At 37.8% G+C, this 25,385-nt stretch overlaps 1 protein-coding gene across 4 annotated transcripts in view; it reads left to right on the forward strand.

The window, feature by feature from the left end:
• The window catches only part of LOC127380455 (cadherin-18), a 265,704-nt gene extending 253,554 nt beyond the window's left edge, over positions 1-12,150 (forward strand). For 2 of the 4 annotated variants that reach the window (XM_051609377.1, XM_051609378.1), the window contains exons 13-14: positions 5,099-5,350; positions 7,413-12,150. In XM_051609377.1, coding sequence (XP_051465337.1) covers positions 5,099-5,350; positions 7,413-7,915 — 755 coding nt within the window. In that variant the 3' untranslated portion in view covers positions 7,916-12,150. The remainder of the gene's footprint in view (positions 1-5,098; positions 5,351-7,412) is intronic. The other 2 variants (XM_051609379.1, XM_051609380.1) reach the window with 2 other exon arrangements.
• The last annotated feature ends 13,235 nt before the right edge of the window (positions 12,151-25,385 follow it).

Raw genomic sequence — 25,385 nt, forward strand, 5'->3', positions numbered from 1 at the left:
TGTTCCAGTGTCTCACTACTCTCACACTAAATATTTTTTTCCTAATGTCTAACCTAAATCTCCCCTCTTCCTGTTTTAATCCATTACCCCTTGTCTTTTCACTACAAGACCTTGTAAAAATACATTTTTTCTTTGAGAATGCTCAGAATTGTGTATGATGTCACAACATCTCCTGAGTATGTCATGTAACATCTGTTCCTACAGAAATCTAGTTATTGCTCAAGAGAATACAAATAACATAAATTCACCATGACAAATTTTTGAAATTCTGGCTTCTTCTTTGCCTCAAAATATGTCTTAAATCAATATTTATTTACATTATTTTAACAATATAAGAACATCAATTTAATGTTGAAAGAAAAAAATAAGACATTACAAGAAAAAATGCATATTTTTTTAAATTTGTATTTACCCTGTGCAGTATAAAAACATCAGTTTGTTGTTTGGCAAGACCTTCCACCCCAGCCAAGCATAGTTTAATTATAGTTCTTTTCAAAATTATTCACTGTAAGATGTGAAGTGTTCAGTTTGTCCATTTTGTCATTTTGGTCTTCTCTTTTTGCTTTTCTCACAGTTTTTTGTGGTTTTTTTTGTTTATTTTTTTCTTGTCCTTACATGCTTACATCTCAATTCTCTTTCCTTTACAGTTTTGCCAGTAGTTTCTGTGCTTAACACCTTTCATTACTTCTAGGTTCCTGCTCATGATTACTCACTTTGTCTTCATTATTTTTTGTCTCTGATGCTTTTCTTTCCAGCCTGCATTTTCATTGCTGCTTCTGTAGCTGTATGGTTTGACACCAGGTCATTCACTAAGTTTTAGATTGCCAGGGGATGGAAGGAGGAGATTTAGCTTTCCTGCTCAAATTTGAATTCTAGTTCTTCTTTGGGTGTAAGCCCAAGAAAATTCACATGGAGAATATTTTGTAGAACTTTCTTACTTCTATGGACAAGGTAGCTGAACTGAAGCGTTTGGGGCTTGTGGACACTGTCACAGAAATGGAGTATTAAGTAATGAAAGGCTGTTCTTATTATTGGTACTAATGTTTGTTGTCATCTTTTGTATTTAGCAGTATAAAATCTGATATTTTTTTCTTTTGCATTGAGAGACATGACAGATGTTAATATTAATTTTTAGGTCATTGATATGGTATCCCTTACTATCAATAGGGAATTACATTTCAAACCGAGTCCTTAAACATATTCTTAGGTTTGTAAGGTATTCTTTCTGGATAACTTTGTATGATTGTTATTGTCTCATTTTTATTTGTTTTCAATTGGAAATGTAGCTCTCCTTAGAACTGTTACTTCTTTGAAACTTTTTCATCTTTCTGTTCCAAGTACCTGCACTAAAAAAACACATATGGGAGTGTTGTACTTCTCTAGACTTTGGTGGGATTTCTACGTGACCACTCAGACTAGTTTATTGTGATAGTATTAGTACTGAGGGCAAATAGAAAAAAAAGAAAAACTCGCAAAGAAAATTAGAACTCTGACTGCTCTCTTGCAATGGAGCTAAATGCCACAGGCTGACTGTACATACCACTCGGGTGCATTAGAAAGGGTGTGGTTAGTCGGTCAAGAGAAGTTCTCCTCCCCCTCTATTCTGCCTTGGTGAGGCCGCACCTGGAGTATTGTGTCCAGTTCTGGGCCCCTCAGTTCAAGAAGGACAGGGAACTGCTGGAAAGAGTCCAATGCAGAGCCACAAAGATGATTAAAGGAGTGGAGCATCTCCCTTATGAGGAAAGGCTGAGGGAGCTGGGTCTCTTCAGTTTGGAGAAAAGGAGACTGAGGGGTGACCTTATCAATGTTTACAAATACGTAAAGGGTGAGTGTCAAGAAGATGGAGTTAAGCTTTTTTTCAGTGATGACCAGTGACAGGACAAGGAGTAATGGATACAAATTGGAGCACAGGAGGTTTAAGGTGAATATCAGAAATTTTTTTTTTACTGTGAGAGTGACAGAGCACTGGAACAGGCTGCCCAGAGAGGCTGTGGAGTCTCCTTCGCTGGAGACATTCAAAACCCGCCTGGACGCCTTCCTGTGTGATGTGCTCTAGGTGACCCTGCTCTGGCAGGGGGGTTGGACTAGATGATCTTTCGAAGTCCCTTCCAACCCCTAGGATTCTATGATTCTATGATTCTTAGCCTTTTACCTCCTCTGGACCCTGTGTAGTACCCAGTAGAGCTCAGATTTCGTTATTATGGTGTTTTTTTTTCTTCTGAGTGTATGAAATAATGTGAAAGTTGTAATGCAGCCCAACAGAGCAGTCTTAGCATATCACAAAAGAAGTTATGTACTGCAGAGCATGTAGCTTGAAGCTATTTAGGGATGCTTAAGGAGCCACAGGCTGTTAGAATTATGTCGAAGCACTGTGCAAAGCTGGAGAAGACAAACCTTCTGCACTATTTTCCAGACTGCCTGCTGGGAAAGGTTTCTGGTATACATTATTAACTCCAGCTGTGGTTGGGTGTTACGTAAGAGAGTCTTAGTCAGCCCAGACTAGTGGAATTCCAGAGAGAGCACTAAAATTTTGCAGTGTGAACAGTCAGTGTTCCGGGGATTAAACTCATTCCCCAGCCTTATTTTGTTTAACAACCTGAAACTGCAGGAGACAAAAGGAGAAGCTGCTAGAAAGGGGCTGTGCTGATAATCTGTAACAAGTTGCATATCAAGAAAGGAAAATAATTATAAATTGGATTCTTAACAACTAGAAAGTCAGTGTTTTTTCATTAATATGGGGGAAATTATGATGAAGATTTTTCTAAGTGTAGAAAGGCAGAAGCAGCAATCATCTCCTTATATATATACTGAGAACATTAACTTATTTTATGTAAAATAGATATTAGTTTGAAATTCCTGAGTTATTACAGATATGTGAGTTTATTTCAGCTCTTGAGCTGTATCTAGAGCTCAATCTACCACTGCTTTTGCAGCTGACTGGCAGACCAGCTGAAGATTTTAGCTCCGTCCTCCATCCTCCAGCAGCATTAGGGAAGTTGAGACTGATAGCCTAACATAAAAAATAAAATAAAATATTGAGACAATGGAAAATGGGTGAGATTTTCTAAAAGTAAGAGAAGTTTTTTATGCATGTCGTGGTTTGGGCCTAACACAACAAAGAAAGAGCCACATGGCTGCCCATTCAAATCTTGGCCCCCATGACCCCATCTGCACCGTGGGATGAGGAGGACAAAGGCCAACTAGAAACTCATGGGTCGAAACAAAGGGCAAGGAGGGTTCATCACTGATTAAGGTCACAGTCAAAACAGACTCAACTTAGGGAAAAATTAGAATTTAATTTCACACTAATTAAAATGCACACAGGACACAGACAACACACAGAACAGCATTTATATATGTTACCCCACCCCTCCCTTCTTCCCGGGCCCAAATTACTTTGTTCCCGGTTTCTCTCCCTCCTTCCCCCCAGGGGCACAGGGGGACAGGGGATGGGGTTTAGAGTTAGTTCACAGGCTGGTGGTTCCTGTCACTCCTTCCTCCTCAGGAAGGATTCCTTACAGTCCTTCCCTGATTCCCCATGGGGTCCCTTCCATGGTAGAGGGAGTCCTCCATGAACCTCTCCTTCATGAGTCCTTGCCATGAGGTCAGGAGCTGTTCCAGCCTGGGCTTCTCACAGAGTCACGGGCTGCTTCGAGAGTAGTCACCTGCCCTGGTGCTGGGGTCTTCCACAGCTGCCTAATCCAAGTCCACTGACAGCAGATCCAAGTCTACTGGCCAAGTTCACCAGTCCTGGCACCTTCAGGGAACGTTCCACCGCGCTTCTCCATGAATGCAGGGGGACAGCCTGCCGTCTCGTCATGGGTTGCAAGGAAACTTCTGCTTGGGTCCTTCTTCCTCACCAACCATGGGATCTTCATCCCAGCACTTCCTTTCACCTCTCCAACACAGCTCCTCTTTTCTAACTGCTTGCTCTGCTCAGGTCTTATATCAGTTCTTTTGTATGTTAATCGCAGAGGCATCTATTGTCTCTCTAACGGCTCCTTAGCTCCTGGTTTTGGAGCAGGGAGAGCTTCTCAGTTCTTACCGGAGCCACCCGTGGGACCCCTCCCCCACTACCAAAAAACACAACAAAGCAAACCAGCACAATGCAATATCATATAGCAGAAACATAAAAAAGCTGTTTACTTTGCACCTTGTTTGCACCAATATATGCATTGAAAAAAAGACAAGCAGGCAATCTACCTCTTTGTAATGTGTGTTCTGTAAGATTATTTTGTGTGCGTAGCATCTGTCAACTTTGTAAGGAGCATAATATGTTTTATCATAGGTATTTTATAACCCCCATGTAAGTATTATTTCTTAAACATGATGATCCTACACTTTGTCAGATTTTTTCAGATGAATTATCTGTTCATCTCATTCTGGTTTCAATAGGGTTCTGTAAATGAAATTAATATAAAATGCATTGTTACTGGCTGGTGTCATGCCTCTAAAGAGGAAGTTGGCAAGAAACTTGGGATTAATTTATCAAAAGTATACCTTGACATTAACAAGAAGAGGAAGACTTCAAGGATCACAGCAAATAAATACATAAATAAATGTCATATTTTGCACTCACTGCAAATGAAAACAAAACTTAATGAGTTTATAACAAACTCATGATGCTGGAGATTTCCAAGAAGATGAGTAGGGAGGCTGAAGAAGAAAAGCTGATTAACTTCAATACAGTGGCTCAGCAGCATGAATAATACTTACCACCTTATATATATGTCTTGTGTGAAACCACATTTACAAGTGTCTGTATGTTACCAACAGCATAAAAAAGGACTAAACCACCTGCAAACTGGGCCCTAAACATTTATCAAAGTCCATATAGACTCTAAAACAGGTACTAGAGCTTCTATAATCTTATTTATGTAATGCTAATTACTTTTCTTTGCCTCTTCATTTTTTTTATTTTTTTATTTTTTTTTCTGTTGGCCACCAATGCTTCCTGTCAAGTTTTAATTCTAGATTGTAGATTTTTAGGACTGTCATTTTAAGGTGTCCTGTGCTTCTACTAGACAGGAAACAAACACTCAATAACATTTTAAAATGTTTACTTCATTGAAATTCTATTCTGATTTTCATATTGTAGATAATACAGCCAGTATCCTGACAAGACGAAGGAAATACAGTCGAACCGCTCAAGATATCTATTACCTCCCAGTTTTGATTTCTGATGGTGGAGTGCCCCCTCTCAGCAGCAGCAGTACTCTCACAATTAGGGTTTGTGGATGTGAGAGAGATGGAAGAGTGAGAACTTGCCATGCTGAAGCTTTCCTCTCCTCAGCTGGCTTGAGCACAGGAGCTTTAATTGCAATCCTGCTCTGTGTTGTCATTCTTCTTGGTAAGTCACTTTCAGTATTAAGAAATGCTACCCTTCCACTGGCTCTCTGAATGTGACAGGGTAGAAATTTTTAATATGATATATTTTTTGAACCAGAGGCTGCTTTCTGGTAGTAGTAAGTAATTAGAAAAAGAGCTGTGATTAAGGGGTAAAGGTATAGCTAAAATTATGCTTTTAAAGTACATTCATAAATATCCGTAATCCAGTGGAAATTATTTTTCAGAGGTTATGAAATAATTAGCACTGCAGATCTTTTTTCTGTAATTTGGAAAGATTTAAAAAAAGCTACTGACTCTAATTCTATGTCTAGAACAGTGTGAAAAATGATAGAAAAGAGATGAGGAAAGCTTTTTGAAACACATTACACTGTAAGGAACACGGTTACCACTGTACAAAAGCCATTTCTTAATTACCTTTGTGGGATAAGCTGATGGCAATGCACAACATAACCCACAGGGGCAAGGGACATTTGAGACTATCAGATGACTCCATTAGATAAATGCTCTTACAAATACATTTTCTCTTGATTTTTTAAATTTTTTTTTGGCTGAGACCAATTTGAATGTTACCCATTAGATATTTATCTTTTTTTCTCCTGGTAGAGATAGAATTTGCTGGGTACATATTTCTGTACCACTCAGGCTTTTCTTAGTTCTTATAAAAATGGCAAGAAATAATGATAATTGCACTATGACCCATACTGGAAATTTTGAGGATTTTTTCTTTCCAAAGTCTTTACATTTTCTAAAGACTACTTTTCTCACAGGTTACTTCAGAACTACCTTGTCAGAAAGATGATTACAAATGTTTAATAATGCATCTTTTACAACCAGAACAATTCTGTGATTCTGTGATTCAGTTTATAATCTTACATTTTATCATCCAATATTTAATATTTGTAAAAGAAAAAAATATATTTTTTTTACCTTTTCATTCAGTATATACCCTAAATATCAGTTTTATTAAAGCACTGACAGTCCTTAATAATGCTTCTGAAAAAGCCAGTCTTAGTTACTCATTTCTTATTTAACTGAAAGTATGTTATTTTCTTTTATCTCCCTGATAATTTAACTAGTGGATGTCATTATCACAGAATCCTAGGGGTTGGAAGGGACTTCGAAAGATCATCTAGTCCAACCCCCCTGCCAGAGCAGGGTCACCTAGAGCACATCACACAGGAATGCATCCAGGCGGGTTTTGAATGTCTCCAGCGAAGGAGACTCCACAACCTTTCTGGGCAGCCTGTTCCAGGGCTCTGTCACTCTCACAGTAAAGAAGTTTTTTCTGATATTTACGTGAAACTTCCTGTGTTCCAGTTTGCACCCATTGCCCCTTGTCCTATCACTAGACATCACTGAAAGAAGCCTGGCTCCGTCCTCCTGAAACTCGCCCTTAATGGATTTGTAAACATTGATGAGGTTGCCCCTCAGTCTCCTCTTTTCCAAGCTAAAGAGACTCAGCACCTCAGCCTTTCTTCATAAGGGAGATGTTGCACTTCCTTCATCATCTTTGTGGCTCTGCGCTGGACTCTTTCCAGTAGTTCCCTGTCTTTTTTGAACTGAGGGGCACAGAACTGGACACAAATTATTGGCTCAAGAAACCTTAGCAATCCCCACCAAGAAAATATATAGTAGAAGAGTTCCCTTTACTGGTCCTTTGGAACACAAGGCTGTATCAGATTCAGTACAGCATTATTACATTATTAATTTTCCCCTTAATTGTATGGTCTCAGCTTTTTGCATTTCCATATATTGCTATGTCAAAACACAGCTGCATGGATTTCATGGGTGCTTTCCAGGCATATAGTAATCTATCTTCAGGTATCTTGCTACACAACAAAGGCACTGCTCACTTTATTCCTAGGAATATACGTACTCTCTTTTCTAGATTGGACAAGTTTGGTTACTCTTTGTTACAGACACGTGCCTGATGTAATGATCATGAATACCAGTATTATCCTGAAAGTATTCAGCCTCCATTTATAATTTAGTAGCCTCTGTTTTCTGTAGCATATATGTACTTACCTCAGATGTAAACTTTAAACCTAACCTAATATCTGCAGTTTTCTCTTTAGCAATTGTGGTCCTTTTCATCACCCTAAGACGTAGCAAGAAGGAGCCCTTGATCATATCAGAAGAAGATGTACGGGAAAATGTTGTGACATATGATGATGAGGGTGGTGGAGAAGAAGACACAGAAGCATTTGATATCACAGCATTGAGGAATCCATCAGCTGCCGAGGAGCTAAAATACCGGAGGGACGTCCGTCCTGAAGTGAAGCCTATGCCCAGGCATCATCTCTCTTCAAGCCTTGACAGTATAGATGTTCAGGAGTTCATAAAACAAAGACTGGTAGAGGCTGATCTGGACCCCAGTGTGCCCCCATATGACTCCCTACAGACATATGCCTATGAGGGTCATAGATCAGAAGCTGGATCTATCAGCTCTCTGGATTCAGCCACAACGCACTCTGACCAGGATTATAATTACCTTGGAGACTGGGGACCTGAGTTCAAGAAGCTAGCTGAACTCTATGGAGAAATAGAATCAGAAAGAACAACTTAGTTATGTTTCCCAGAACAGAGAAGTTCCTAAACAACAGCAACAGTAACAAAAAATGAATACAGTACTTGGAACTGAGCAAGTTGTATGCAGTTACTGTAGAACAAGTGCCCTTTTCGTATTTGAAACTGGGTTCTCCAATTGGAAGAAAGTCAAATTTTGAAAAATACAGAAAAAAGAAGCTATTGTCCCTTGTGTATATTTTTTTAGTTGCTCAATGAAGTCCATGATACTGTATCTGTAACTAAACCTAAACATCTCTAAGCTACAGTAAGTTTATTGTCATGTCTTTTTAGGAAGATAGCTAATGAAGGATTAAATCTCTTGCAGGTGGTTGTAATGTTGCATTTCAAGCTGTGCTCTAGGCCTTGTGATCCCAATGTGAGGTAGCCAATGGGGATTACTATCAGTGTGAGAAATGCTAACAGTCTGTTTCCTTCTACAGAAGGAATAACCTAAAACTGTCCTCACAAATAAATGGTCCATTGATGATTTAATCTTACTGAATTAGCAGGTTGCATTGAGATGATGTAATTTCATTATGTCCTTCATAATCTTCTCATCCATAACCAGCTAACAGCAGGAGGGCTGTTAGTGCAAACATGGCTCTAGCCCATAACCCCAGACCTGCTCTGATAATGCGTGCTAGAGGAACTGCCGTTTCCAGAATTGTGCTTTTTTTTTTTTTTGTCTTTTCACAGAAACATCATTCATTTAAATGGAATGGGTCCAAAGTACTCTTGATGCAGCAAAATACATGAAGCATAGGCTCTTTCAATAAATGGCAGCACCATTAAACTATGCAGTTGTTTGGTTCACTGTGCTTCACTTATATCAACAGCTGAAGCTTTTCAGGTCTTTTTCTGGTCTGAGTCCAGGCATTACAACTGTCAGTTTACAACACAGAGTTCTTAATCATAATGTCTCTCTATTTCCATGCATGACTAAAAGCAAAACAGAGTGGCTTGTAAGACATTAGAATAGAGAAAATTGAAGCAAAGAGAATAAAATGATGATGCTTTTTTTTTTAGTTCAATCTACTGATATTTAATGTCTTTTAGACCAATTTCCATCTAAGCAGAGCAAGCTTTTCTTTCCCTATTTCAAGCTTCATGGGAACACAAACCTTTTAAATCAATAGAGGAAGAAAAAATGAAAATGCATCAATTTATTAAAATGCATTAATTAAATAAATTGATTTCTCATGTTAGTAATTTTAGCTTTGCAGAACTGCTTATCAGTTGTGTACTGTTATTTTACTCTGTGGGCTGGTGTAATACAGATTTGTATATTCCACTAGATTCTTCCCTGTGCATTTTAGGTGGCACTTACCTTCAGCTTAGTAGAGAAGGAATACCTTTTGCACCCCAAGCAGGGTCTGTATTGCTGACCTACTGTGGGCCACAGAGATGAACCAGAATATTCAGAGAATCATAGAATAGTTTGGGTTGGAAGGGACCTTAAAGATCGTCTAGGTCCAATCCCCGTGCATGGGCAGGGGTACCTACCATAGGTTGCTCAGTGCCCCATCCAACCTGGCCTTGAACACTTCCAGGAATGGGGCTTCCACAATTTCCCTGAGCAGCCTGTTCCAGTGTCTCACCACCCTCACACTAAATAATTTCTTATAATGTCTAACCTAAACTTCCCCTCTTCCAGTTTTAATTAAAATGTATTAAGCCTGCTCTTCTTCTCTGTAGTTGAGTAGATCCTAGACGTGACTTTCTTGAACTGATCTTCTTACTGAGATGTTGTGTACTGCTTCTGGTTTAAGCAGCCTACTGGAAAAATTAGATTGTAGCGTTTTAAGAAACTTTTCAAACTCTAAAAAATATTATTTGCACTGTAGTTCCAGAATTGGTTTTTGCTACACTGTTTCAAGTTTGCAATTTGAAAATTGTAATGTTTCACTTTCTGTCATCATCTGAACCCACAAGGCAATTTAGAAAGAAAGAACCCCGAATCCTAAAATATTCTGCTGATTATTTGGAAGTTGTTTAATAATCCATGCTCAGGTTTTTGGGTTTGTTGTTTTTGTTTTGGTTTGGTTTTGTTTGCTTGTTTAAATTTTACCAAATACAGAATCTTCTAGAAATGCATTAAGAAGACATTTTGATTGTAAAGTTAGCCAGATGCTTTAATGCAGTAAGTTATAATCAAGCTGAGAATGCTTTATGTATTGTCTTTTTTGGGAGTGGAGTTCATATATCTTTCAGTTTTGTCTGAAATGAAGCAACTAGCAGTGCAGGATTTTATGAGGAGAAATTTTATTTTTATTTTTATTTAGATTGCACTTGCTTTATGCCAACATCTGAATTTTTATATCGTGGAGTGCTAAGAAAGTCTTGCAGCATTAGTAGTACCATAGGCAATAATACTTTGTACTACATTTGCATGAAAACTGCATTAATTGTTGAATTATAGCTTCTAGAGTCAGGTATTAGTTATTGTTATGTCAGCATTATGTCTGCTCCCTCTGGTCCTACACTGAAGCAGGGAAAATCAGTTGTATTTTTTCTTTTAAGTATTTTTTTATTTGTATCATAGAACATTCTAGCTTAAAGCCAAGATAATTGCATTGACATAAGTAAATAATCACTCCTTACACTCTTGTTCTGATGTTAATGAGAGGAAGAGATCATACCTCAGAGAAATAAGAATGCCCTTTTCACCATTCGTGGTGCTTTTTGCTGTTGTACAGCATGTGCATTAAACCCACAGCTCCAGGAATTCTTTATCTTTCAAAACACTGCAGGGATGTTGAGACACGGCTTCAGTGATACTGTGGTGTGTCCTGTTTGGTATGTCCTATCCAGAGTGATCACCCAATGTGCTTTTCTGTCATGATACATCTGCATGCTTGCTATGCTTACTGTTTTTTTAACTCAAATTCACATCACAGTGCCGTATTGTTTGCATGACAAATAGCAGAATATGAAATCTTCAGGGCCATAGAAAAAGGTTTCACAATGTAGAAAGAACAGGTTTACTGATTATTTTTCTGATCCCACAATTTGTTGTTTGGTTCTTTGTGTCCTAGAAACAAATCTAAACTATATTTGAGAATTTCTGTCTTAACATTGATTAAACTTGAAGAACATTAACATTATGCCATGGAGGGCACAATCATTTTGTAGCACTGCTGGTATAAATGAAGTATACATTCTGTGAAAGCATTATGGGAAAATTTCCTTGTTTATGGTTAAGTCTTATCGTATAGACTTTGCTTAAAGCTTTCATGGATCTTTAGTGTACTCATATTCTTAGATACTTTCCTGTCAGCCTAAGCAGTAATCCTGTTGCTGCTTAGACAACTAAACCCTGAAAACTGCTGGCTTTCCTTAAATTGGAAGATGAGTAAAGTTAAATGGCACATAAAAAGCAATGTTTAAGGGCTCTATGATTTACAAGTTTATTACTGCAATGGCTATTCAACTAATAGCACATTTACAAAAAATCCAATTTATTTCATTCTTTCAAACAAACCTTCTTTCTTGTAATGGTATGGGGACTCAGTATGCTGTAGTCGTGACATGTCATCTGAGAAAATGGTCTGTGTAAATACTTTAAAATGTGAAAATGTATTGTCAACCTAAAATATGTAATTTAATACACTTTACAGTCAAGGAAGAGCTTGAATTCAGCTGTCATTAGACAAAGATTCATACATTGAAAACAATTTGTTTATCATCGTCACCATATATTATATACACATAGAAGACTAAAAGTTGAAAGTAATTTCACTGTTATGCACTTTATTTTCTGCATTTTTCTTATAAAACTAAAATAATAACTTTTTTTTTGGTTTTGAGTTCTAGTTGATGCAGTTGTTGAAGTTGTGAATACTGCAAGAAAATGTCTAAGTCAAGTATTCTCACTGGCATTTAAAAGGAACCACACATTTTCTGTGGTCTAAGGTTTGTAAAATCATCCTTTAGAAAATCTAAATATCGGACCAGTCTGAGGTGGACAAACTCATAGACTCACTTAAAGGGTAACACAGGAGATGTTCTAAATGCAGAGAAGAATATGAAATTATGCTGCTTAGGGTTACTTTGTGGATAATAAAGTGCTAAGACCTTGTACTTGCAGTACAGATAAATGGCACAGCGTACTCTAAGGAACATTAATAGTGTGTTGCAAGTATTGGGCCATCCTTATTTTTCCAAAGTCTCCAAAAATATATATATATTTTTTAACAAAAGTGTAATGTAAAGTATACCTCCTTATGCAAGTGTTACTGATATAAATTGTTGTTTTCTTTTAATAAACAAAAGGGACAAAATCTTTTATTCGTATTTTTCAAATAAAATATACTCTTTGCTATGGTGATGGGTTATTGTATTCCTCATCACAACTAAAATGGGTCACTTTCTCTCCACTTGTGAATTTTATGCTCACCAAAGAAATATAAATAGCTAAAGGCACTTTGTCTTTAAGAATCAGATGTGATACAGCAGCATTAATGAGGTCAATGTCAGAAATGGTAAGGTAACTCAAGCTAGCTTTTAATGCTTGGTATGCTCACTGAGTTGTGTCACTATTTCAAAGACTGTCTTACATGATTATTCCTACAGATGGTTAGGGAGAGAGAGCGAGAGACACCAGGAGATACTTTGTAACACACTGCAGTTTAATGCTAAATGGTTCATTACTTTTACTTGTGCCAACTATTGCACCCCAACCATCACTGTCCTGGAACTGAAATACAGCATTATAGGATGAATACATTATCCACATGAGTGAGTTAGGGAAGTGCATGTCCATGAATCCAGATTGGTGGTAACAGCCAGGGTTATTATCCTAAATTGATACAGATTAGAAGAGAAAACAGGCAAGGACATTCACAGTGGTCAAACTCAAACACATTCAATACAAGTGCACAGGTATCAGTCAAAGGGAGTGACAGGCCTTACCAACAAGTTTATCTTAGAAAATATTGATACTATGGCTTACAAGGAACTTGATGCATGCAAGATATTCTTTCCCAGACCGACGTAAAATTTAAAAATGAAGCTAAGGTTGACAGGAAATGAAAGGACAATATTGTTTTAGTATCCTAGTTGCTCTACTTTACTGTCCATAGGCCAATTAAGACTTTGTACCACCATGCTATACAATTCCCACATGTGCCTTGACACCGCGCCCTGCCTCTTGGACCCCTCCCCCGAAAACAAAACAAAACAGTATTTGAAAGAAAAACATTGTCAGCCTGAATCTGAATTCAAGTTCCAAGGAGGAACTACTGGGTTTGCTGGTTTTGTTTTGGCCCTCACTTGAGGTATTTGAACTTTCTAAATAATGTTTATAAAGATTTAAAATCATCTTTCATACATAAGATTCACTGAGCGTTTCTCTTCTTGGTGAAGCTTATTGTCTTCTTATATTATGATTGCATTAAATCTTAGGTTGTTTGATGTCCATACTACTCCTTCCATGATTCAAATGTCTTTGGGTACAGAGAGTCTTCAAAAGCTAGAAAGTTTTACTTGTGAGTTTACTTGTAAGTAGACCTTTTCTGAGGGTTTTGTGTCTTTGTGTAGCATTTTTGTGCTGTGGAACTCTCACAAATCTATCAGCATACCTCAGCCCTTAATTTGTCAAGAAGGTCCTGAAGATCCAACAAACTCCACAGTAGCTGCCTTTGAAATTGGTTTATTCTGGAAGTATGTGCAATAGTGCATACTATAGCTAGTGGGCAGTCACACCTGCAAAAACATCCTCATCCAACAAAGAAACCTTCAAAGGGGAAAAGGACAATGGGATTAGGACTCTTGGAGGACGATAGACCACACAAAGTTTGAAAGGTGTTACAACTGTAGCCAAGCCTGAGCACTTGGACTTTTATAATGAAAAATTGCTATAATTTCCTCACTTCTGTAACAGAATTTTAATTTTTTTGATGAAGATTACACATTACAAGAACAGTGAAAATAGCTACATAGAGGACTGCAAGTAAAGGGAGTCAGGAATCTATTACTTTTCATCCAATTTGAATCCAGACAAAATATTGGTAGAGCTCATGGAACATTGGAAAAAACCTTCTGGCATTATGTATAAATAAAAAAAACTTCTGCTGGCTCTTTACTAGCTCTTCATATCTAACCAAATTTCAGATTAGGTGAGTTTAATATAATTTCATTGCTCACATTTCATTTAGCTTGTATAAAAAAAAAAAGAAGTCAAGAGAATTTAGAGGTCATACTAAACACAGAACATAAATGCACAGTTTGTGCAGCTTGTGCTATATTCAGCTTATTATCTGATCTTTTTCCTCACAAGAAGAAAGTGAAAAGCAGCAAGCTCTTTGGCTAGCTCAGCCCTTTGACTTCAGCACTAAATTCTCAAATGTCATGTCAATGAAATTACAATTTAAATGTGTACATAGGAAGATGCAGTGTGTCAATTGAAAAGTAATTGACTTTGGACAGCAATTTAGACTTGAGCTCAGAGTATGTCTTTCCAAGTTATATTTTAGAAGGAAAGAACACCTGGTGAGAAAACAGGTCAGATAATAAACATCCCAATTTAAGTATGTGGAAGGGGTATTTGGTGTCTTGTAGTGTTTTACATTATTCTGACAGCCAAGAACTTGCTGCTATTATTTGTCCTTATGGAAAAGAAAACTTTTGCCCTCTGAAAGTGAAAAGCTTTTTCTTGTTTGCAGGGTGTTTTATGTCAGATACTATCACAGCTTGAAAGCATTGTTGCTGAATGTGAGAGGTTTTCATGATCAATCTGTCTTTTTCCATCTTGTGTTGTCTGCTTTTGATGGTGCAGCCTGTATATTCCATGGTATTGCTAAGGAAGATGCCGTTCTTGTCAGACTTCTTAATAAAACATAATGATAAATTTTTTGTTAAAAAAAAAATTATAAGAAACATTGAGCACTTCAGTTCAAGGTCACCAGTTCATATTTGAAATGGAAATGAGAAATGCAAACATGATTAGCACCAAATGACTATTTCTTTACTTGAAATTTGTTTGTAATCTCACTTCTGTCTTAGTACAGAAAACCTGCATGATGGCAATGCCAGAGTTAGTCACTCAGACTAATCACCATATTCCTGTCCACTCCTAATTATATTCTGAGTTTCTTCTGTGATCTAGGGGATCTGGCAAATATGCCTTTAAAAAGACCTATCCAGTTTTACAATAATAGCACTGTGGCTGTGTTCAGCACAGTGCTCCTTCTCCGGCTTCCATCCTGGTTGTATCATTGGCAGTGTTTCCAGGTTGGAGTGAGACACTGTCATACCTTGGCAGCTGTCAAAATCTGAATAAATCTTTCTACAGAACTCATCAAAGTAAACCTGTTCTGTCTGGTTCTAGAATGTAACTCACACACACATACATACATATATATATACACATATATATATATACACACACTTTTTTTTTTTTTCTGTTTTGATTTATGTACAATACAGCTCAAATTCTCGCCTTCTCTTATCATGCAATTAGGGTTTATCCACTTTTCTAAAGTAGAACCTGAGCCAAGATATTTCACAATTCAAAAATCAAAGAAAATGGCCAAATAATATAAAGACATGATAACAATAGTATCAATCATGTAAGGGACAAGGAGCAAATGGCAGAAATATTTTTTAAGCAGAGGACCATTAGGTGGCCTTTGAACAGCCACTGGTAGTACAAAAGTATTATAGATCTGTTGTAGAAAAAAATAATAACAAATCATACTACTGGACCCGCACCATACAGGACTTTTATCTACTCCAAAGGCCAGAAATTAGAATGGCTTTGTTAAATGAGAAATTCACAGAAAAATATTTATACTGCAGTATCACCTCAACAATTTCTGGATCCATAAACAAATAAGCTTTTTCTGACCCTGCAATCCATTCCTTTTCTGTCCCAGACCAAATATTCTAATAAATGCCTATTAGCAAGTAGCTAATTTGTATTTCTTCCAGTGGGCAACTCATGAGTCCCAGCTGTTCAAATACACTTGTCTGGAATAAATTTTCTCCATATATCAATATGCGCTAAACAGAAGATGCTAAAATGCTTTTTGGTGATGATTTCTAAAAATAATCTAGAACCTCAAAACTAGGTCATTTAGGAGCTTGGCTTTAATGTCCAGCTTTGAAAATCCCATGTTGTTAAGTGCTTTAAGAACCTGGGGTGAAAGTGCTAGAAAAATTCAAAATCTAACCGTTCTATTGTTCAGTTATCAAGTGTCTAGCAACTGTCACAGGCAAGAAAACCAAGCAGACACAGCAATTCATAGGACATATGAGTGAAAAGTAAATCTAGTTTATGTAGAAGGTTAATCTACTAGAATTTCTTGAAGCTGTCAACAAGCCTTTGAATAATGATAACCTGATTGATTTTAGAACCCATAAGCTTCTGTCAAAGTCCTTCATCAAACCTATTATGGAATGACATCTTAAAAACTGATTTAAGAACAGGAAACAAAGTACAGGAATACTCTGCAAGGCTTCTCAGTGTAAAAAGTACTATTGGGCATTGTTCCAGGACTGGAATTGTTTCTTAGAGTCGAAAATAATCTAGAAAAGCAAACTGTGAAGACTTTCAAATAAATCAATAGACACTCAGCGAATGCACTAAAGTTGTGGATGAAACTGAAACAAAGTAATGAATCAAAATAAAACCCATGAAAAATACATCTACACCATGAACTCAGAATAAATTGTTTTTACTCAGGAAGGATACTTCGAGTTACTGCTTCAACCTAAATATCTGCGAAGCAGTCATTCAAAACAGTGTGACTAAATCTGGTGTTAAGAATTATTAGGCAATAATAGAAAACAAATTAGAAAGTGTCGTTCTGCTACATCAAAGACCCCGAGTGGTTCCACTTTTCAACTGCTCAGTAAATAGCTTGGTCCAATAGGAAAATGAGGGAAAGCACTCAGAAATCAAGAAAAATGTCCAAAGATGTGGAATAACACCCATGTCAGGATATTTTAAAATTTAGGACTCTTCAATATGGAAAAGAAGTTACTAATGAAAATAATACTTTATAAATTCTAAAAAGAGATTTAAAAATTAGAACTGTCATGCAGGAAATAAACAGAAAAAATACTATTTTTCACAATAGAATAACTAGAAGTTATAACACAAGTTTTTAGCTAACAAAGTAGAAGTCATGTTGTGGATACAAAACTGACAGAGCCTTTTTTCCACATCAGATGCAGCTTTGGAAGTCACACAGCTGCAATTTGTTGTTAGGTGCAGGCATCAGCATTGCTGGGCTGTACTTTGCTCTTGGGATTGTTTTTAAAAACTGTTTCAACCCAAATAAATTCTGCAACGTGACAAGGGCAAAAGAGATACTAAAAATGAGACCAAATCACTATAGGGTTAAAACTAGCTCCAGTGATTCATGCCTAATGGTTTGCAATACTAAGACAGTATCAAATAATTTCCAGCCCTGTAATACCTACCTCCATCCTCTCCTGTGTCTTTAAAATTTGCCTGATTTGCCTGTCACCCAGTTACAGATGTAGTTCACGAACCTTCTTCAGCTGACTTGCTTAATCTGTGGATAGTGCCAGTCAGGAAAATGAACTCTCAAGTTCATTTGAAGTCCAATGAATTATGAAACTGAAGTCAAAGAGCTGCTGGCCTCTTCTCATCCTATACTGTCCACAGGCATCTTATTATACCATTTAAAATGTTCTGAACTAAGTAATTACTTAATTAAATTATCGAGAGCTGAGATTACAGAGCAACCACATAAAGGATTCATAGATTCAGTTTTAAAGAGAAAAATGTGAACCATTATATCTCTCAATTATTAACCACATCACCTGTGATATTCATGGTGTTCTTTCATATTATGCTTGGGATTCTAGCTGGCAAAATACCTGGTAAGAAACGAACTTAGTTACGTGTTTTATTCAGCATCAGGTAGCTCAAAGAAAACTTTGAAACTAAAAATACCAACTCTATATGTTAAAATTTAAGACATTCATAGCAAACCAAATACTTTAAATCCATCTGTTATTAGAAATGGTAATTGAAAATAATGCACTGAATTATCTCTTGTTACAAATGTGATAATTTGCAAGAAAATACTCTAGTATTTTAAGCATACAAACATATAAATTTTACATTACTTATGTAATAAGCAAATAAATTATTTGTATTGTGAGTATGGAAAGGCATGTGTCATCAAAAACACATTTAGTTTTTACCTCTAAATTAGTGAGTGGTTTTAATAGAACTACTCCTTTTTCGAGTATATAAAGTTTTTTAAGGAACTACTTCTAAGTATATTACGTGAAAATCCTTAATACTTTCTTTTTAAAAATAGACTGTTTTTCATTTTTAAAAAGTCCAAATGCTACTTACTGAGGTAGCTGTTGAGAACGATAAGGTCTTGCCTCAGCCTCCTTTTCTCCAGGCCAAACTACCCCAGTACCATTACCTGTTCCTCATAGTACTTATGCTCTAGACCCGTCACATGCTCTATTGCCCTAAAATAAATACATTGTAGCTTATAGCTCTTACCTTCCTGCTGCAGAATGAAGAATGCATTCTACACATACAGTTTGTCAATACTAAACTAAGATTTTGTGTGGATTGTATTGCAGTGAGTATTCCTTCCTACTTGATAAGTGGAGCATTTGTTTCTTGTATTTAACAATCATCATGATAGAAAAGCTTATATCTACTAACATAATTTTCTTAGTTCTGTCAATGTCATTTATCAACGTGATAGCTACCACTGATGGATAACAGCTTATTTATTTATGCTGAACTCGCACCAATATACCAGCCACAACAGACTATAATCCAGTTAAGCACTGGCACTTAACGTGCTTCTGCTCAAAATGCAAGAGGAAATCTTGCTCATACAAATAAATAACTCCGCCTGGTTTATTTAGACTATTCTAAGCATACCAGAAAAATAAAAGCCTTGTATTACAAAGTTCGGCTTATAGAACAAATTTTACTCAGTAAAGTAGATCCACACCTTCCACAGATTCACCCCCACATGCACACCCTTCATATGCTTCATACCTTTCATTTTAAACAAATGGTAAAATCAATAACTTGATTTGAATAAAGAGTTTAAACTAATAAGAAACAGTATTTTAAAGAGAGAAAAAAAGTCACAGCAGAGAAATAAATTCCACTTGTGTCAACACTAGATAGCTTTTATCCTTGTACAGAAAAGCTTAAATATATTATATTTAGCATAGTGTTTACTTGATTGAATGAAAGGGTTTTGTTGCATTGGGGGAAAAAAAAAAAAAGCTTTCTGTTTGGTGAGATACTGTCTGATATAGAGAAATCATTGAGGTAGGAAAAGCAGATAGCTGAGACAAATGAAACACCACCTCTTGAATCTACATTTACTGGCTGAGACATTAATACTTGGTCATTTGGGGTGGTGCTGGAGCTACATTATTTCTGTATGATATATTTATATCATGTTTGTGTCTGTTTTTTAACATAGTGGCATGAACCATAAGACTGACTAGACAATTGCATTCTGGGACTGTTTCCCAGGCCTTCTGGTTCCATTTGAAATAGGCTCAGATTGTGTCTCAGCTCAAAGATGCTACCCTGATAGTCTTCCTGGGGAAAAATTTCCTTGCTTTCCAAGGTATTGGGGGTATATTAAGAGATGAATGATAGTGGGTGGTATGTGCTAGAAGCGTTTATTTTTCTGTTTCAAAAAGTCTATGGTAGTCAGAGTTCTGAACCATTTTTTAGCCATGACTGATGTCTCTATGTTACCTAAGAGCCTTACAGAGCATAACGGAATAGGAAAAGTATGACTGAAGTGTAAGATTTAAATGTGTTTTATTTTAAAAATTTCTTTTGTAACCACTCCACATAAGACAAAATTCAAGTAACTGCCTATAAATCAAGTCTGTGGTATTAGAAGAGATAATGATGAGTTTTATTGCTCTGTCCACCTGCAGAAATGCAGTGCCAAGCTGACCTACATCAGGATATTGCCTAAATTTTGTGCAGCTGGGCATGATGAGCTATCTTTTGCATATTGCTGGATGGAGTGAAACTGCTTCCCAGCAGGGCTCTCTAAATAAATTTTTGCTTTATGTCACACATCCAGCTGTACTGAATTCATACTGTTGCCAGGCACACAACAATAAGAAAGGGGTTTTTATATGAGAACTACAAAGAATTCTTCTATCGCAGCACTTGGGAGTCATGGCTGCTAACTTCTTATGATGTTTCATGGCAGGAACATTGGCATGAGGGAATCCAGAGCTACCATTTCAGCAGCCTTCCACTTATCATTACAACTGGAAGTTCAAGTATTCATTAAGGTTATCTGGTACTTAGACCTCTGTCTAATAGGAGACTTGATTTCATTTATTGGCCTAAAGACTGGGGGGACAAAGTCCACGTTCCCTTTATGCAATCTATTATGTGATTTTTATTTGTAAATAAAGTTGATTTAAACATTGCACTTTATATGAGTTGACTTTCAGGAATGGCAGAAATACAAGTATATAGGCAATCTAGAGCAGTAAAACATTTAATGAACTCCTCTATTTTTCTTACATTCTACAGTTAGTGGAAAATAAATCTTCATAACAAAATGCTTTAAAAAAATCTCATTATTAAGTTCTGCTATCAAGTTCGGGCAGACAGTTAATGGATTATGTTGATGTGCTCTTATGTATTTGACAACCATGCACTGGGGTCAGCCCCTGCCCCAGTGGTGCCACAGCAGGACTGGTCTCCAGCTCCCCACAGGCCTGCCCAGCCACGGGCCACACTGAGCCACGCTCACCAACAGGCCCACATCTTGTCCCATCCTTGTCCAGTCCACAGCCTCAGGGAGGTGCACAATGCCTGCCTGGGGCAGGGGCTGCTTCAGTAGCCACAGCTGCCCTGATCCTGGCTGGGAGGTGGGCCAGATCCTTGCTGCCAGGCCCTGCCATTACTGACCTGGGAAGCCCCCAGCACCCACCCTCTTAGATCAATGAGTGAATTACTAATGAGAGCAACTTAAATCCTGTGATCCTTTTTACAGACTTACCAAGTTCCTTCTTTGTATTTGCTTTCCTGCCTGATCTTGGTAGGCTGCTGTGGTGGGTTGACCTTGGACAGCTTCCAGACATCCACCCAGGTGCTCTCTCATTCTGCTTCCTCAACAGACAGGAGAGAAAATAAGATGAAAAAGCTTATGGTGTGAGATAAAGATAAGAAGATCACTGACCAGTTGCTGTCACAAGAAAACTGACCCAACCTGGAGAAAGTTAGTGTATTGACAATTAAAAATAGATAAGGATTGTGAGAAGAAAAGGCAAAAAGAGGGCTCCAGTCAGTCTGTAATAGCTCCTCTTTGCCATTTATTCTCCTCACACTTTTCCCCTGCCCCACCGGGGTTTCTCTGGGGTCCCCATGGGCATCTCTGCTGGGACACCTGGATCCCCTCCTCCCGCTCTCCCCTGGGGGCTGGCAGGGCTGTTTCTCCCCGTTCCCCTCAGCCCTGGCTGCCGGGCAGCGTTTTGCCCTTTCTGAGCCAGGTTTCCCCGAGGCGCCCGCCCGTGGCTGAGGGGCTCAGCTGTGCCCTGCGCTGGGGCCGCTGGAGCCGCTGGGACCGGCTGTGTCCGGCGCGGGGCAGCCCCGCCCGCCCCGCACGGGGGTCGCCCCTGTGGCTACTCCCAGTGCTGCTGCTGCCACCTGCACCCGGTATGGATGCTCTAGAATCTTCTCCCAATATATAGCCATGAGTCTTCCATTATATTAATACATCTCACTGATTTTTATTTTTTTTTTTACATGGCTTCAAAAAGGGTTGATTTTTTTTTCCCTCCCTCTAACTTAGTCTTAGCTTGTCTAATCTAACCTCTGTAAAAGCCACTAGGGGCATTACTGCCTTTTTCAACTGGGTTTTGAATAAACTGCACTTACAACCTGTTTTCTGTAAACATAAAGAGTATCTATTACCTCATGTTTAGTATGCAGACACTAAGCTCTCTCTGATGATGCAAGAATTACCTAATTATTTTATTGGTTTGGATAAAGCTTGAGGGCAGCTGATGTGATTTAATATGTCTAGCCCAGAGAGTGTATTCGTAGGTTTTCTGCTTGGTAACAAAGCCTTGTTACCTAACAGGACTGCAGAACTGAAAAATCTTTTCCCCTCCCTCCATGGTGCTTGATTTTGCCACTCCTGTTGTCCTGGTTTGAGCCAGGATGAAACCAATTTTCCTTTTTACTGATCTTTTTTTCCTTCAGTAAGCTTTCTTTTAACTAGCAACACTGTGTTCTTCTAAAGCTGATAAGACAGTGGAATGTTTTTCTAACTGCTGCGTCTTCAAGGTCACGCCTTCACTCTGCTGGCTCAGACACTACAGGGAATTCTATGACCCCCCTGTAGGAGGCTGAGTTAGACAGACAGCAAAGCTGGCCAGAGATATTCCATTCCATATATCTACGTAAGCTCAGAGGAAGGTCAGAGATCACAGAAGACAACTTCCTTCTTCTTTTCCCCTTCTCTCCCATCCATGGCCGGCGTCCGAGGAGGACTCCGTCCATCCAGCACCATCGACCCCCAGGCTCGAGCTCTCCTGACCCTCATCACTCTCCGCTTTCTCCAGCAGCAGCTCTGGGATTTCTCAGAACTGTTCCAGCTCAGGGGAATGTGGTGGGAATTGCTGGGAGTGGGTGGAGGCGAGAGGCCCTTGCACATACCTGAACATATCTGTATATAATTGTATATATTTTCTTATATCATTAGCATTTAATTAAAGCTGTGTAGTTTAGTTTTCAATCCAGCCAAGTCTCTCTCTTTTTCTCTCTCTCCTTCCCTACCTGAGTGGGAGGGGGAGGGGATTGAGAGCATTGTTGTTGGACCTGAGTCAAGCAATGACACCTGTGAACTTCAAACTGAATCTGAAGAAGCACACACAGAAGTACTATTGATTTCTCAGTTTGAATGAAGATAGAAGAACCTCTAAAACATAACATAATAAAAGATACTACACACACAAAAAAAAGACATACCTCTGTCTTGAAATATGCTCCCTGAGGCTTGTCCAGTGCTGCAATTTCCAGAAGCACTGCAGAGAAGAAAATGCTGAATATATATTCATTGAAAAGTACATTATCTGCTTCCTGAGTAAGTTGGTACAGGACATCACTATTCATAATGGTGTCCACCATATAACAATGTATAACACTATTTTCTTACGCCTTTAAGTCTAATTGCTTAATATATTGTATAAACTGCAGGTAGTTTTGTGCAGAGAGAAAGACAACTAGAAACAGTTTTGAAGGTAACTAGAATTTTTTTTTTCCTTTTTTAAAACATAGCCTCTTTACTTCTCATTCTCCACAGCAGTGATCAAGCCTCCCAAGACAGCTCTTGTAACACTTTTCTGATAGATTTGATCATTTTTGCTTCTCTTGATGGAGATTACAATTCCCATGTGTTGTGTTAGCTAAGTAGTCATGCAGCACATTTGAAGCTTGCATTAAAAGTCCTTTTTTTTCCTCCTGAACAAGATTCATAAATAAAAAATATCACCTTTGAATAAAACTCAGGTATTGCACTGAAGGGAAAAGGCTTTATATGTTAATACTGTCAAGACTGTCAAGGAGCATAGCAAAATGGCTCCACAAGCAATGACATTCAGATTTCAAGCTAAGTTCTCTGACTTTCATTTAAAAAAAATTCACCACATTACTGAGTTTTGTAAGACTGTTGGTGAGCATTGGTTCAATTTTAGTATGCAGGTGTGTTGAATAAAAAAAAAAAAACAAACAGGTAGGCAGTACCTTAAATCATCACTCGTAGGGTTGTCCTGCTGCCTTAGAGATCATTTTCTGAACATCAGATTTGAGAAAGATGAAGAAATGTGGCATCTAGATGTGCAGATTTATCATGCATGCACTTCCCTAACTCTACTGTTAATTCAGCAGGATCTTATCCTACTTAATCCTAGTATGCTATGCTTATCATGTCAATGATAAAGAAATGAAGACTAATATCAATCATTGAGATCTAATTAAAACAAACTACTGAATGCCATAAAATCACGTCTATTCTTGCAAATATCAAAGGAATGTGGTAGTTCAGATTATGGATGGCCTTTCCAAGTTGACACTGGTAGTTCTGTTAGCTCTCTTGAAAAAAATAGTTCATATCAATTTGGCATTTTAAGGAAGGTGCCCAAATTTGGTTCTTATTCTTCGTGCATTAACAGTCTCTGGGCAAATATCTAGCCCTGTTCAATAGGAAAACATTAGGACAGCTATGTATATCCAGCTGAGAAAACTAAAATTCTTTACTACTCAAGTGTTCAAGTAAATTTGTTTAAATACTGTTTCAATGAGAGCAAGTTAATTTTAAACTGACGCTTTGAGACTGTAATCAGTTTTGTGTGACTTGAATTGCTCTTTTTTGCTATTTTGTCAATCTCTGTTCAAAAAGACCATTATAAATAAAGACAAAAGTCGATTAAAAAGTACTGCTTTGATTATACATCTAGTTCTGTTTAAAGAAAATTAATTCACCTGCTAAAGCAGTTTATAACTTGCTTGATTCCTCAGACAGTTTTCCTTAAAAAAGTCATATTTCAGATTCTGGAAAACATAGCCACTTTTTAAATACACTGACTTAAAGAGCAAAAATAAGTCAAATTCAGATGATAAAATGATTAATTGTACAGATTTGTACAGCTAAATTTGAAAAGAAATAGCTATCCTCCTAGCTTTATCTCTGGTTATATAACAGATAGACAGAACACTCACAAAAATTTACAGCTGCTTGAATCATGTTTCTGTGCAGAAACAAGACAATTTCCTTGCTTTTGCACTAAGTGCTTTTGTACTTTGTTTACTTAAGTCAGACAGTGGTTTTGCTTATTATGCTAGTGGAGTTGAAACTCCATGTTTCTTTGTACTTGCTGGCCTCTTGCTCCTTAGGAAGTTGTCAAAAGCTTTAAAATCCTTTAGTTGCCCCTTTTCCTGATATTGATTTCAGGATTTAGAGTTTGTTAGTGGGTCACCAGGGTGGGATTTTTTTTTTTTTTTTTCCCCTGTGTATTGTTGGCAATTACCCAATGGAAGCAGGGATGAGTTGACCAATCATGTGTGTGAGTTTTAGAATAATGTTAGAGACAAAAGTTTTTCTCACATTTTTGGGTAGAAAAGTAGCACTTGCGTTTCTGGAAACTGAGCTTGCTTTGTGAAATACAACCCTGTTCCCTTTTCTGTGCAGAACTGGATATTAGAGCAAATATCTCAGCTCTATATGTGCATTGGCTCCTTGCACACCGGGTAACGAACCTTGCTTTTGGAACAGCAGGTGCATGTTGGAGCCAGCTGGAACTGGCTCTGTCTGCCATGTCAGCATCTCCTGGTTTCTTCTCACAGAAGCCATCACCCCTGCAGCCCCTCCAACTACCAAAACCTCACAACGTAAACCAAATACACTGACTCTTCTCCGTTACTTTTGATCAATAAGCTAACGGCAATGGTCTTCATTACT

The sequence above is a fragment of the Apus apus genome, chromosome 2 (genome assembly GCF_020740795.1).
Source record: "Apus apus isolate bApuApu2 chromosome 2, bApuApu2.pri.cur, whole genome shotgun sequence".
NCBI classification, from domain to species: Eukaryota; Metazoa; Chordata; class Aves; order Apodiformes; family Apodidae; genus Apus; species Apus apus.